The 14,015-nt window shown below is 51.1% G+C and overlaps 1 protein-coding gene across 4 annotated transcripts in view; it reads right to left on the bottom strand.

Annotated features, from left to right (window-relative positions):
* FARP2 (FERM, ARH/RhoGEF and pleckstrin domain protein 2) overlaps positions 1-14,015 on the bottom strand; it is a 98,306-nt gene that overhangs the window by 36,584 nt on the left and 47,707 nt on the right. For all 4 annotated transcript variants that reach the window (XM_061412926.1, XM_061412928.1, XM_061412929.1 and 1 more), the window contains 3 exons: positions 12,694-12,791; positions 10,737-10,851; positions 3,840-3,987 (listed from right to left, as the gene is read on the bottom strand). In XM_061412926.1, coding sequence (XP_061268910.1) covers positions 3,840-3,987; positions 10,737-10,851; positions 12,694-12,791 — 361 coding nt within the window. The remainder of the gene's footprint in view (positions 1-3,839; positions 3,988-10,736; positions 10,852-12,693; positions 12,792-14,015) is intronic.

Genomic DNA, 14,015 nt, shown 5'->3' with positions numbered 1-14,015 from the left:
TTCCTGGTTCTCCCTGTCACCATCTAAGTTGAGCAGGAGGCCCCAGGTGTGCCTGAGTCAGGGACCATCTGGTAAACCCTGGCCAGGCACCGAGGGGACACTAGTCTACGGGCACTGGACAAGGCCCAGAGTCTCTCCAAGGACGCTTATCAGTTGAAAGAGAAAGACCAATAATGATGCAGGGGAAGAGCCAGAAAGCGCGGGGTCAGCTTTCGCGTCGCCAGGGAGGCCAGGCGGTGCCCCAGGTCATCCCCGAGGGGCACGTGTCCCCTGCATGCGGCCCAGCTGGGCACCGTCCCGACTCTAGCCACAGGAGAACAGCCCCCAGACTGGTCCAGTGTTCCTGATCGCAGGCGGCTGCAGCATGACAGCTGAATGTTATGGCTGCTTCTAGACTGGATCCTGTCCTGCAGGAAAACAAGAGCTGCATGGACACGACTGGCTAGGTGACATTGGGGACAGGCCCGTAGAGTCAAGAATCAGGGGCCTCAGTGACAGCTGCACAGCAGTCCCAACAGGGTGTGGCCTCTTCCCAGGGAGCACACAGACGCTCTCGGGGAAAGGGCCCTGCGAGGGCAGCGCACCTTCAAGGCTTCGGAGAAACGTGCGTGTGTGTCTGTGTATACATATGTGGCCTGTGTGTGTACGTGTGTGTCTCTGTATATATATGTGTCTCTCTGTGTATATGTGTACACACGTCTGTGTATGTGTGTGTCTGTGTCTATACATGTGTCTGTGTACATGTGTGTACACATCCTCTGTGTGTATGTGTGTGTCTCTGTGTATACATGTGTCTCTGTGTATATATGTGTGCACACGTCTCTCTGTGTGTGTCTCTCTGTGTGTATGTGTGTGTCTCTGTGTATACATGTGTCTCTCTGTGTATATGTGTGCACACGTCTCTGTGTGTGTATATGCGTGTGCCTGTGTTTATATATGTGTCTGTGCGTGTACAGCTTCCCAGGTAGTGTTAGTGGTAAAGAAACTGCCTGCCAATGCAGAAGACCTAAGAGATGTGGGCTTTAGTCCTGGGTTGGGAAGACCCCCTGGAGGAGGGCAGGGCAACCCACTCCAGCATTCTTACCTGGAGAATCCAATGGACAGAGGAGCCTGGCGGGCTACCGTCCATGGGGTTGTGAGGAGTCAGACATGACGGCAGTGACTTAGCACACGTGCACATACGTATATGTGCACGTGTGTGTGCATCTGTGTGTGGTGTGTGTCTGTGTGTGTATACGTCTCTCTTGTGTGTCTGTGCATATATGTGGTCTGTCCAGTGTGTCATTGTGCATGTGTCTCTGTGTGTGTGTGTACGTGTGTCTCTGTGTGTATGAGGTCTGTTTCTGTACATAGGTATCCCTGTACACGTGTGTGTCTCTGTGTATGTGTGGACTGTGTGTATACCTGTGTGTATATGTGTATCAGTATGTACGTGTGTATATGTGTATCAGTATGTACGTGTGTATATGTGTATCAGTATGTACGTGTGTATATGTGGTTTGTATGTCTGTGTGTTTATGTGTCTGTCTGTGTATCTGTAGATATGTCTGTGCATCTATGTATCTCTTTGTTTGTGTGACGGGCGGGCATGGTGGAGAGATCTGACAGAATGTGGTCCACTGGAGAAGGGAATGGCAAACCACTTCAGTATTCTTGCCTTGAGAACCCCACGAACAGTATGAAAAGGCAAAATGATAGGATACTGAAAGAGGAACTCCACAGGTCAGTAGGTGCCCAATATGCTACTGGACATCAGTGGAGAAATAACTCCAGAATGAGATGGCTGGATGGCATCACTGACTCGATGGACGTGTGTCTGGGTGAACTCAGGGAGTTGGTGATGGACAGGGAGGCCTGGCATGCTGCAGTTCATGGGGTCGCAAAGAGTCGGACACGACTGAGCGACTGAACTGATGTGTGTATATGTGTCTCTGTGTGTGAATGAGTGTGTGTGTATATGTGGTCTCTGTGTATATGTGTCTCTGTGTGTGTATATGTGTGTATGTGTATATGTGGTCTCTGTGTATATGTGTCTCTGTGTGTATGTGTGTATATGTGTCTCTCTGTGTGGATGTGTGTGTGTATATGTGGTCTATGTGTATGTGTGTCTCTGTGTGTGTATATATGTGGTCTCTGTGTATATGTGTCTCTCTGTGTGTGTATGTGTATATGTGGTCTCTGTGTATATATGTCTCTCTGTGTGTGTATGTGTGTGTGTGTATATGTGGTTTCTGTGTGTGGATGTGTGTGTGTGTGTATATGTGGTCTATGTGTATGTGTGTCTCTCTGTGTGTATGTATATGTGGTTTCTGTGTATATGTGTCTCTGTGTGTATGTGTGTGCGTGTATATGTGGTCTCTGTGTATATGTGTCTCTGTGTGTGGATGTGGTCTGTGTGTATATTTATGTGTCAGTGTGTGTATGTGTGTTCTGTATGTTTGTGTCTGTGTGCTGCTATTTGCACATGTGATCTGTGTGTGTGTGTGTGTGTGGAGGGGCAGGGAGTGAGAACACAGACCGGGGGGAACCCATGTGACGAGCACGTGGGACTCTGCGTGCTCTTCTGATTCTCAGTGCTTTCAGATCGTCTGCGATGAGTCTTTGAAGAGGCTGGCCGGCAGCTCCCAGGGCTGGAGTGGGGACCCCGGGGTCAGAGGCCCACTCGCAGGCACTGCCCTCCACCTCCAAGGGGAGGCCGTCTCCCGGGGGTAGCTAACTAACTGTCCTGCCTGGCCTGCCGGTCTCGGCCCCGCCCCTGCGCCCATCCCACTCGCCTTCCGAGCTCCCAATTCCGCTGACAGCCCTTGCTCTCTGTGGTCTCCTTTCCATTCTTGGTTCTTACTGATGTCAAGTTTAAAAAATTCCTTCACTGTTATTCCAGGGGGGATTCTGAGGGAGTGGAAATGGATTCAATCTGCCGCCTTTAACCCGAAGTCTCTAGTCCTTTGCTTTTGCAATTTCTTCTGGTCATAGGTGACCTGTCCTTTTCTGGAAGAGTAACAGCCTCAATTTAGGGCTGCGCTTGCTCTTGTGTGCCGGGCAGGAGCCGCCGGCAGAGGGCGCGCGAGTGGGGCCTGGGCACGGCAGGGCCTGGGCACTCCGGAGGAGGCCACACACCGACGCTGTAAGTGCAAGCCTGGCATTCTTTCTGACAGGAAACTGAAATTTGATGCCTGATTTTACAAGAGAAAGGAAGAGAAGGCGAAACTAAGTGTTCTTGGTCGGGGAGGCCGGGCTCAGACCGGCTGTCTGGGGGCTGCGTGAAGCCCGCTAGGGAGAGAGGGGAGGGAGGAGCTGCAGGCCACGTTCCCTGAGGTGCTGAGGTCCCGGGCAGGGCCCGCAGGCCCTGGAGCCCGGGCAGGCGTCCGCAGCTGCTTCCGGGCGCTTCACACCAGCCGGCCCAGCACGCAGACACGTCACCAGAAACACAGCTCGGGGCCCTTCATGTGTCTCCTCCCCTGCTCACATCCAGCGGGTGCAGACGGCCCCAGGACCACGGGCAACGCCCCAGAGGCTCTCCAGGTGGCTCAGGATCCTGCAGTCAGTGGGACTGTGGCTCGTGGCGGAGACCCCACGGGCAGCAGCCCCCAACCCCCGGGGGAGACGCCGCCCTGCAGAGTGCTCTGAGCCCCTGGGTGAGGTTCCGGGGAACGACCTTCCAAACAGCATTAGAAGGAAGAGCGGGCTCCGGGACAGAGTCCAGGACTAGGAAACGGCCTCTCTAAGGGGGATAGGCTGGACCGCACAGTCCAAACGTCTGCCTCCCCGTCTGAGGCGACTCAGAAGTTCTGGAAGTTCTCACTTCCCAGCGCAGTGAGGAGGGCACCCTGCACACCTACCTGGAACACCAGGACCCCCGTGTGCGAAACGGCCAGCTTGATCTTGGCCCCCTCCCGGTCAGAAGCTGAGTGAAACCTGATGCCGTACATGTCCAGCTTCCGGGCAATTTCCAGCACCTGGAAGTCTGACTCAGCAGGCGTCTGGCCCCTGCAATGAAAGACAGCAAGTTCACAGCGCTCCTGAGAGCAGAAACTCGGACAGAGAGACTGGGAAACCAGAATGGACACGCAAGCAGCTCAGGGGCTCCGGTCTCCCGGGGGCCGGCCCCTCCCCACAGATGTTTGCCCACAACAAAGGACACGGCACACAGGCCACAGCAACTGTCCCCTTCCTTCCGGCCTGTACTCCCCAGAGGGGCGGATATGTTCTTTGCACTCCTGAGATGCTCAGCCTTATAATTTTATCTTAATACAGACAAAGTGATGTGCAAACATTACAGGCAGAGACGAATACTAAAGACGGGACACACCACGTATTTAATGGTATTTAATGGTATCTCTGACTCGAGATGGACGGCATCACTGACTCGATGGATGTGAGTCTGAGTGAACTCTAGGAGTTGGTGATGGACAGGGAGGCCTGGTGTGCTGCAATTCATGGTGTCGCAAAGAGTCGGACACGACTAAGTGACTGAACCGAACTGAACTGAATGGTATCTAATGGACTTTCCTGGTGGCTCAGACGGTTAACTATTGCCTGGAAAATCCCATGGACAGAGGAGCCTGGTAGGCTACAGTCCATGGGGTTGGAAAGAGTCAGACACGACTGAGCGACTTCACTTTCATTAAACCCACTTCAAAACTTTAAAAGGTACAATGCTAACCATTAGAACATACCTTTATAAAAATTAAATTATGCAAATGAACAAAAATAGAATCACCAAAACAACTGGCATTATCCTCGCCTGGCACACGGTCCGCAGACAGTGAGCGGCTCCAGGGCAGGGCGCTCAGGACAGCCCAAAGCCTCCACGAGCAACTTCCATAAACAGCTCTTTTTCTTCTTGCTTCTGAAAGCCTCAGTTTTTGCATCTTTTAGGAATAACACAACTGCTTGGCTTACGCCATTCTTGGAATTTCCATTCTTTGACGAAAATGTCCATCCTTTGAAGCTGACTAGACGTTTGTCAACTGACACTCTAATAAGCCATCAGCAAGGCGATGACCCTGCTGCATGCACATGTCTCCTTTACATGCTCATCTCCCGACGGACACTGTGTTCTGGCCATCGTAAGGAACGCAGCTGTGAGCACGGGGGTGCGTGCATCTTTTCTCGTCAGGGTTTCTGTTCTCTTTCCATAAACACCCAGGAGTGGAATTTTTTATTTAATTTTAGATTTTTAATTGGAGTTGATTCACAGGGTGGTGCTAGTTTTTGGTGTAGAGCACAGTGGATCTGATACATACACACATCTACTCTTTTCTAGATTCTTCTCCCATGTAGGCCATCACAGGAGCCTCCACTTTGTTTTCCACAGCGGCTGCACCGATGTACGTCCCCACAACAGCGCACAAGGGCCCCCTCCTCTCCGCATCCTCACCAACACTCATCTCCTGTCTTTTTAAAAAAGGACACACAGCTGAGGTACAATATTATATAAGCTATAGGTGTGAAACAGGATTCATAAGTTTCAAAGGTTACATACTCCATTTATAGTTGTTATAAATACCAGCTATATATTTAGAAACCAGTGAACTAAAATGAACCAGAATGGGTGAATTTAATTCAGATGACCATTATATCTACTACAGTGGGCAAGAACCCTTCAGAAGAAATGGAGTAGCCCTCATAGTCAACAAGAGTCCGAAATGCAGTATTTGGGTACGATCTCAAAAGTGACAGAACGATCTCTGTTTGTTTCCAAGGTAAACATTCAATATCACAGTAATCCACGTCTATGCCCCAACCACTAATGCCAAAGAAGCTGAAATTGAACGGTCCTATAAAGACCTACAAGACCTTCTAGAACTAACACCAAAAAATCATGTCCTTTTCATCATAGGGGACTGGAATGCAAAAGTGGGAAGTCAAGAGATACCTGGAGTAACAGGCAAATTTGGCCTTGGAATACAGAATGAAGCAGGGCAAAGGCTAACGGTTTTGCCAAGAGAATGCATTGGTCATAGCAAACACCCTCTTCCAACAACACAAAAGACGACTCTACACATGGATATCACCAGATGGCCAACACTGAAATCAGATTGATTATATTCTTTGCAGCCAAAGATGGAGAAGTTCTATACAGTCAGCAAAAACAAGACCAGGAGCTGACTGTGACTCAGATCATGAACTCCTTATTGCCAAATTCAGACTTAAATTGAAGAAAGCAGGGAAAACCACTAGGCCATTCAGGTATGACCTAGATCAAATCCCTTACAATTATACAGTGAAAGTGACAAATAGATTCAAGGGACTAGATCTGATAGACAGAGTGCCTGATGAACTATGGACAGAGGTTCATGACATTGTACAGGAGACAGGGATCAAGACCATCCCCAAGAAAAAGAAATGCAGAAAAGCAAAATGGCTGTCTGAGGAGGCCTTACAAATAGCTTTGAAAAAAAGAGAAGTGAAAAGCAAAGGAGAAAAGGAAAGATATACCCATTTGAATGCAGAGTTCCAAAGAATAGCAAGGAGAGGTAAGAAAGCCTTCCTCAGTGATCAGTGCAAAGAAATAGAGGAAAATAATAGAATGGGAAAGACTAGAGATTCTTCCGGAGAAGGCAATGGCAACCCACTCCAGTGCTCTTGCCTGGAGAATCCCAGGGACAGAGGAGCCTGTTGGGCTGCCGTCTGTGGGGTCGCACAGAGTCAGACACGACTGACGCGACTTAGCAGCAGCATAGCAGCAGAGATTCTTCAAGAAAGTTAGAGATACCAAGGGAACATTTCATGCAAAGATGGGCTCAATAAAGGACAGAAATGGTATGCACCTAACAGAAGCAGAAGATAGTAAGAAGAGGTGACAAGAATACAAAGAACTATATAAAACAGATCTTCATGACCCAGATAGCCATGATGGTATGATCACTCACCTAGAGCTAGACATCCTCAGTGCAAAATCAAGTGGGCCTTAGGAAGTATCACTATGAACAAAGCTAGTGGAGGTGATGGAATTCCAGCTGAGGTTTTTCAAATCCTAAAAGATGATGTTGTGAAAGTACTGAACTCAATATGCTAGCAAATTTGGAAAACTCAGCAGTGGCCACAGGACTGAAAAAGGTCCGTTTTCATTCCAATCCCAAAGAAGGGCAATGCCAAAGAATGCTCAAACTACTGCACAATTGCACTCATTTCACACGCTAGTAAAGTAACGCTCAGAGTTCTCCATGCCAGGCTGCAAACGTGAACCAAGAACTTCCAGATGAGTCAAGCTGGATTTAGAAAAGGCAGAGGAACCAGAGATCAAATTGCCAACATCTGCTGGATCATAGAAAAAGCAAGAGAATTCCAGAAAAACATCTGCTGCATTGACTAAACTAAAGCTTTTGACTGTGTGGATCAGAGCAAACTGTGGAAAATTCTTCAACAGATGGAAATATCAGACCACCTTACCTGCCTCCTGAGAAATCTGTATGTAGGTCAAGAAGCAACAGTTAGAACCAGACACGGAACAATGGACTGGTTCAAAATTGGGAAAGGAGTATATCCAGGCTGTATACTGTCACCCTGCTTATATAACTTATATGCAGAGTTCAGTTCAGTTCACTTGCTCAGTCGTGTCTGACTCTGCAACATCATGGACTGCAGCACGCCAGGCCTCCCCGTCCATCACCAACTCCCAGAGCTTGCTCAAACTTATGCCCATTGAGTCAGTGATGCCATCCAAGCATCTCATCCTCTGTCTTCTCCTTCTCCTCCTGCCTTCAATCTTTGCCATCATCAAGGTCTTTTCTAATGAGGTGACTCTTTGCATCAGGTGGCCAAAGTCTTGGAGCTTCAGCTTCAGCATCAGTCTTTCCAATGAACATTCAGGACTGATTTCCTTAGGATGGACTGGTTGGATCTCCTTGCAGAGTACATCATGCGAAATGTCGGGCTGGGTGAAGCACAAGCTGGAATCAAGACTGCTGGGAGAAATATCAATAACCTCAGATACACAGATGACACCACCCCACTGGGAGAAAGTGAAGAAGAACTCAACAGCCTCTTGATGAAAGTGAAAGAGGAGAGTGAAGAAGCAGGCTTAAAAATCAACATTCAAAAAACTAAGATCACGGCGTCTCATCCCATCACTTCATGACAAACAGATGGGAAAACAATGGAAACCGTGTCAGACTTTATTTTCCTGGGCTCCAAAATCACTGCAGATGGTGACTGCAGCCATGAAATTAAAAGATGCTTGCTCCTTGGAAGAAAAGCTATGACCACCCTAGGGAGCACATTATTAATGTGTTTTTAAAGCAGAGACGTTACTTTGCTGACAAAGGTTCATCTAGTCAAACTACGGCTTTTCCAGTAGTCATATATGGATGTGAGAGTTGGACTATAAAGAAAACTGAGCACTGAAGAATTGATGCTTTTGAACTGTGGTGTTGGAGAAGACTCTTGAGAGTCTCTTGAATTGCAAGGAGATCCAACCAGTCCATCCTGAAGGAGATCAGTCCTGGGTGTTCATTGGGAGGACTGATGCTGAATCTGAAGCTCCAATACTAATACTTTGGCCACCTGATGTGAAGAGTCGACTCATTAGAAAAAGACTCTGACGTTGGGAAAGACTGAAGGCAGGAGGAGAAGGAGAAGACGAGATGGTTGCCTGGCATCACTGACTTGATGGACATGAGTTTGAACAAGCTCCAGAAGGTGGTGAAGGACAGGGAAGCCTGCCATCCACGGGGTCGCCAAGAGTCAGACGCGACTGAGCAGCTCCACAACTGGCTGCATCCCCTGTGACAGCACAGCCGGCAGCTAGCCTGGTGTATACACAGCAGCTGCAGCTCTTACTCCTCTGCCCTGTCCCCCCTTCCCCAGCCCTCTCCCCTGGTATCCCCTATATCACACGTCTATATCACGTGTCTGTTTCTGTCTTGTTCTATCCACTAGTTTGCTGCATTTCTAAGATTCTAAGATATGTAAGTGAAATCATGTAGAATTTGTTCTTCTCTGTCTGAGTTATTTCACTTGGCACAATACCCTCCAGGCCCATCCATAATGTTGCAAGTAACAGGGTTTCTTTCTTCCTGTGGCTGAGCAGTATTCCATTGTGTATGTGTATATACATGCACACACACGCACGCACGCACGCCCGCATCTTCTTTGTCCACTGCTCTGTTGATGTGTTTCTCGTCCTCTGTCGCAGCCTCTGGCAGGTGTGAGGCGGCGTCTCACCGTGGTTTTGATGTGTGTCTCCCTGCTGACTGGCGGCGCTGAGCATCTTTTCACGTGTCTGTGTTTCTTTAGAAAGATGTCTCTTCAGGTCCTCCGCTCAGTTTTCAATCAGGTTGGTTGTTTTTTCATGTTGATTTGTATGACTTCTGTGTGTATCTTGGATGCTGACTCTTTAACCAGACATATTTTCTCCTATTCAGTAGGTAGCCTTTGTTTTGTTGATAAGTCTCCTTTGCCGTGCAAAAGCCTTTTGGTTTTATTAGGTCCCATTTGTTAATTTCTGCTTGATCCCCTTGCCTGAGGAGACACATCCAGAATCACAGAGTTGACCCTTGAACAAATCGGGGGTTAGGGGCCCCAACCCTCTGCACACACCCGCCGTCGGCCCTCGGTATCCATGGTTCTACATCTGAGAATTCAACCCGCCTCGGACCACCCCATGTAGCATCTGCTACTGAAAACAGCCCGTGTGTGAGTGGACTTGCCCAGGTCGAGCCTGTGTTGTTAAGGGGTCTACTGTACTGCTAAAGTCCATGTCCAAGAACATACCGTCTGTTTTCTTCCAGGAGTTTCATGGTTTCAGGTTCTACAAGGCTTTTTCTGGCTCCACAGCTTAAACCAGGACTAGAGCCTTGGGTGCTGGCCGCCTGTACGGCCCCAGGCTGCTGGCTCGGGCGCATCCTTGTGGTTCATCCTTGTGGCTCATCTTTGCAGTTCATTCTTTTTTTTTTTTGTACGCGCGCGCACGCGGCACCCCAGCCTCGCGTCGCGCGGTTGCTGGAGGGCGGGCACGGCGCGCGCACGTACGCACGGACGTCCTCCGGAGGGAGGCCTGCAGTTCATTCTTGTCTCATTCATACTCGTGGTTCATCTTTGTGGTTCATTGTCGTGGCTCAACTTTGCGGTTCATCTTTGCGGTTCATCCTTGCAGTTCATTCTTGCGGTTCATCCTTGTGGTTCATCCTTGCAGCTCATCTTTGCAGTTCATTCTCGTCATTCATACTCGTGGCTCATCTTTGCGGTTCATCCTTGCAGTTCATTCTTGCAGTCCTCGCAGAGTGGGCTCCGCCCGTCACTCCAGCCCACAGGTCACAACTGACAGGTCTGGAAGCCAGTGCTGCCCGACCAGACACGCAGAAGGCCCCTGTGGCTGCGAGCAGAACACGTGGACAAGCACAGTCCTTCAGGAAGGGGAGGGGACCTTCAGTGGTCTGACCTGGGTCTGTGTCACTCAAACCCGCCCTCACCCCAAGCCCAAAGCAGGGCCTGCAGCGGAGCCTCACCGAAAGGGCATCGGTGCGTCTGCAGGCTCCCTCCCCGGGGCCAGGCCTCCAGGACCCTCCCCGCAAGTGGCTCCCCAGCCTGGCCCGGCCTCTCCATCTCTTAGTCCCTCTTTGGTCACCCTCACCTCACCCCAGGGCCGCGTCTCAGGGAGCTAGACGACAGGGCTGTGGCACAGGTGACCCCACCCCGGACCCCCGACCTGGCGTGGCCACCACAGGACCTGGTCTGCCCCAGGGAGGGGCAGGGGCGAGCGTCTCGCCCGAGCCTGACGATGCCCAACTCACGCGAGCTCACGGTGAAACGCCAGGATCCTGTGCAGGGCACGCTCCTGCTGTGGCACATACTCGTGGGCACGCAAGTGCTCCCTGTCCAGCGCCTCATCGTAGTCCCCGACTTCCGCTGAGGTGAGAGAGGAACAGTAGGCAATCTTAGTGCTTACGTAAAAATACAGGCATGTAAATGCATGAACTAAAAGCAAAAAGATTCTAATTCTGTAGTACGAGAATATACCCCTCAAACAAAATTCTGTACTAGATTTTCCTAAATATCTTATGCTATTAGAGGCAAACACACAGGTGAAGGGAATTTCTCCTGAGTCCTGAACAGGAAAGATGCTGGTGAGCAACTTGGGCGGCAAATCCCGAGCTGTGGTTGGCTACATTTTCATCCACGCTTTCTCTGTCAGCTATCTCAGGACCACTGCACCCAGGATAAGGTCCTGTGTTTTGTTTCGGGATAATGCATTTTAAATTGTTTTTTCCTTCAGTACTTCTCAAATTCTCAAAAAACAATGACAGTCTCCAGTTTCATGTATTTTAAGGCTATACTCATTTGAAAAACAGCGGTTAAAGCCCAGCACTTTTAAGCAATACACTCTGTTTGGAGACATTTCACTCTCACAGAAGGCCCGCAGGCACAGGGTCACACCTTGGCACAAGCGTGTAACAACAGGACCTGCCCCCCGACCCCGCACCCACCGCCCAGGTCAGGACCACCTGCTGCTGCGTGCTAGCTGCTGCATGGGTGTCTTGGCAGCTGCCTGACATGTCTCTGCAGCCAAGGGCCAGGTAGAACCCGACAGCACATCTAGCCGTGTGCATTTTCACCGGCCTCCAGTCTCTGCAGCACAGGCCTGAGGTGGACACGTCACTGAGGGACACCTGAGCTGCATGCACAGCCCTCAAGCAAGAGGCACCGCCAAATGGTGCTGTGCACTGAAGAGCCACCTTCCATCTGACACGACCTGGACAAACAAGAACTGAAAGAGTCCCGAGAGTCCCTCGGACTGCAAGGAGATCCAACCAGTCAATCCTAAAGGTAATCAGTCCTTAATACTCATTGGAAGGACTGATGCTGAAGCTGTTCTCCAATACTTGAGCCATCCGGTGAGAAGAGCAAACTCATTGGAAAAGACCCCGATGCTGAGAAAAACTGAAGGCAGGAGAAGAAGGGGATGACAGGGGATCAGACGGCTGGATGGCATCACCGACTCAATGGACATCAGTTTGAGCAAACTCTGGGAGATAGTGAAGGATAGGGAAGCCTGGTGTGCTGCAGTCCATGGGGTCACAAAGAGGCAGACACAACTTAACAACTGAACAACAATAAAGATGCTTCAACACTTGTGTTGCCAACCGTGAACAAGACCCACCTGGCAGGATGGCAAACCTCTGGGAACACTTGCCGTTTGGAGATGGTGTGTCAGGGACGGACCAAGGAAGGCCCATACCCTACGGTCCTAACATGCTGGGGCCTCTCTCTGCCCTGCTTCCTGCACCCACACTCCAGAGCGTCCACTCTACACAGAAGACGTGGTCCAGCGCCCACACTCCAGAGCGTCCACTCTACACAGAAGATGGGGTCCAGCCCAGGAGCCTTCCGGGCCTCCTCCTTTCTGTCCTGCACCGGGCAGCACACACCTGCTTCCCACAGCCTCCCCTCGTGCTCCTCCCAGCTCAAGTCTGAAGTCCACAATGCGCCGTGCTCTGAAGCATCACCCGCTGAGATGCTGGAGGGTCTCCTCTGTCCTTCAGGGACTGATGCCTGCCTTGCATGGGGGCTGTGATATCACCCCAGAGTCGGGGTACAGCCTGGAGCCCAAACTGGAGGTCTGAGGCCAAGGGAGACCGTTGGGGTCTCGCATGGCCTGTCTCCCTCCCAGGCAGGAAGCTAACTTTTAGCCCCTCAGAAAAACCTGGGCACAGCGGGTCCCGTGGGTGTGGGTCGCGTGGGGACACTCACCCTGCAGGAGGTGGGATGCCAGGAGGGCAGCTGTGGTGTCCGTGCAGGTCAGACGTTCCTCCAGAAGGTCTCTCTTAAGCTGCAGGGCAAACAAGTATCTAGGAGGAGACAGAAGCACACAAATCAGGCCCAAGGCTCCTGGGACACACGCCCCCCATGTCGCAGGAAGACACACAGCCCTGCCGCACTGAGCAGACGGTGCCAGGCGGCCTGGCCCCACAGAGCTCAGCATCCACATGGCGGCCGGCACACCACACGCTGGGCACCAGACCGCCCGGAGCTGCGCCTTCCAGGGGGCAGCTCACAAACTCACGCTCCTCGTGTCACACAGACAGAACCGCACGCACGGTTTTGTGGGAAGTAGCAGAAACAGCCAACAAGGACAGAACGTCAAGTGTGGCTGTGAGTCTCAAAGAGACGGATAATACCCGGTCTTGGCTGGAAGCTGAGACACAGGCACGCTGAATTAAGGGGTGAGAGTGTAGCAGGGGGTGGGTTGACACGACTTACACATTCACTCACTCCAGCAGTGAGCAGCCCCGAGCACACGGGTGCTGCAGGCGCAGGAGAGCAGGGGAGCAGCAGAGCCGCCCCGCCCTTCTCGGGGCTCCCACACCAGTGTCAGCACCAGGCCTACTGGGCTCACACCGGAAATGTGCGTCCCCCTCAAGCAATCCCACCCCGTGAACTTCTCTACAGAAATGTTTCCAGAGCTCACGAAGATGTGCGCAGAAGGACACTTAGCTGCAGCTCTGCAGCAGAGAACAGCCAGACACAACCCAGACTCGCCCCACATGAGGCTGGTTCACCAGAGCCGGAGGCAGCCACGCACACCGACGTGAAGGACGCCCAGGGCAGCAGCGGGCACGCAGGGAAGAGGAGACCCTCCCACGGCTGTGTGCGCAGTCTGACTCTGCTTTCTAAGACACTCATTTAAGGCCCCGGTCTGCCGGCGCGGGGACTCCACCTGGAGGACACGCCCCCGTGGCAGTCCTTCAGGGACCAGGGTGGCACGCAGTGAAGAGGTGTGCCGACTTTTTACTCCACGTAACTTTATTTTAAAGCTTTTTTTCTTTTACCACAGATATGTCGTTTTTAAATAAATTAAACAAAGACCTTCTGCATAAACTCGGCTTGGCCCCCGGACAGAATTAGGCTGACACTTCCTGTTGCTCACAGTTGTTAAGGCATATATATTTAAAAGTGGTTCCTGAAAAGGGACTTCATGGTAAATGTCAGGCATTTAATGCACCGTTAAGATAAGCTCACTCATATTTTCTGCTGTCCCTGGGGTCGGCCTCCCTCCTGTGAAGACTTGAGGC

The sequence above is a fragment of the Bos javanicus genome, chromosome 3 (genome assembly GCF_032452875.1).
Source record: "Bos javanicus breed banteng chromosome 3, ARS-OSU_banteng_1.0, whole genome shotgun sequence".
NCBI lineage: Eukaryota > Metazoa > Chordata > Mammalia > Artiodactyla > Bovidae > Bos > Bos javanicus.
This window is presented reverse-complemented; position numbering and strand designations above follow the sequence as displayed.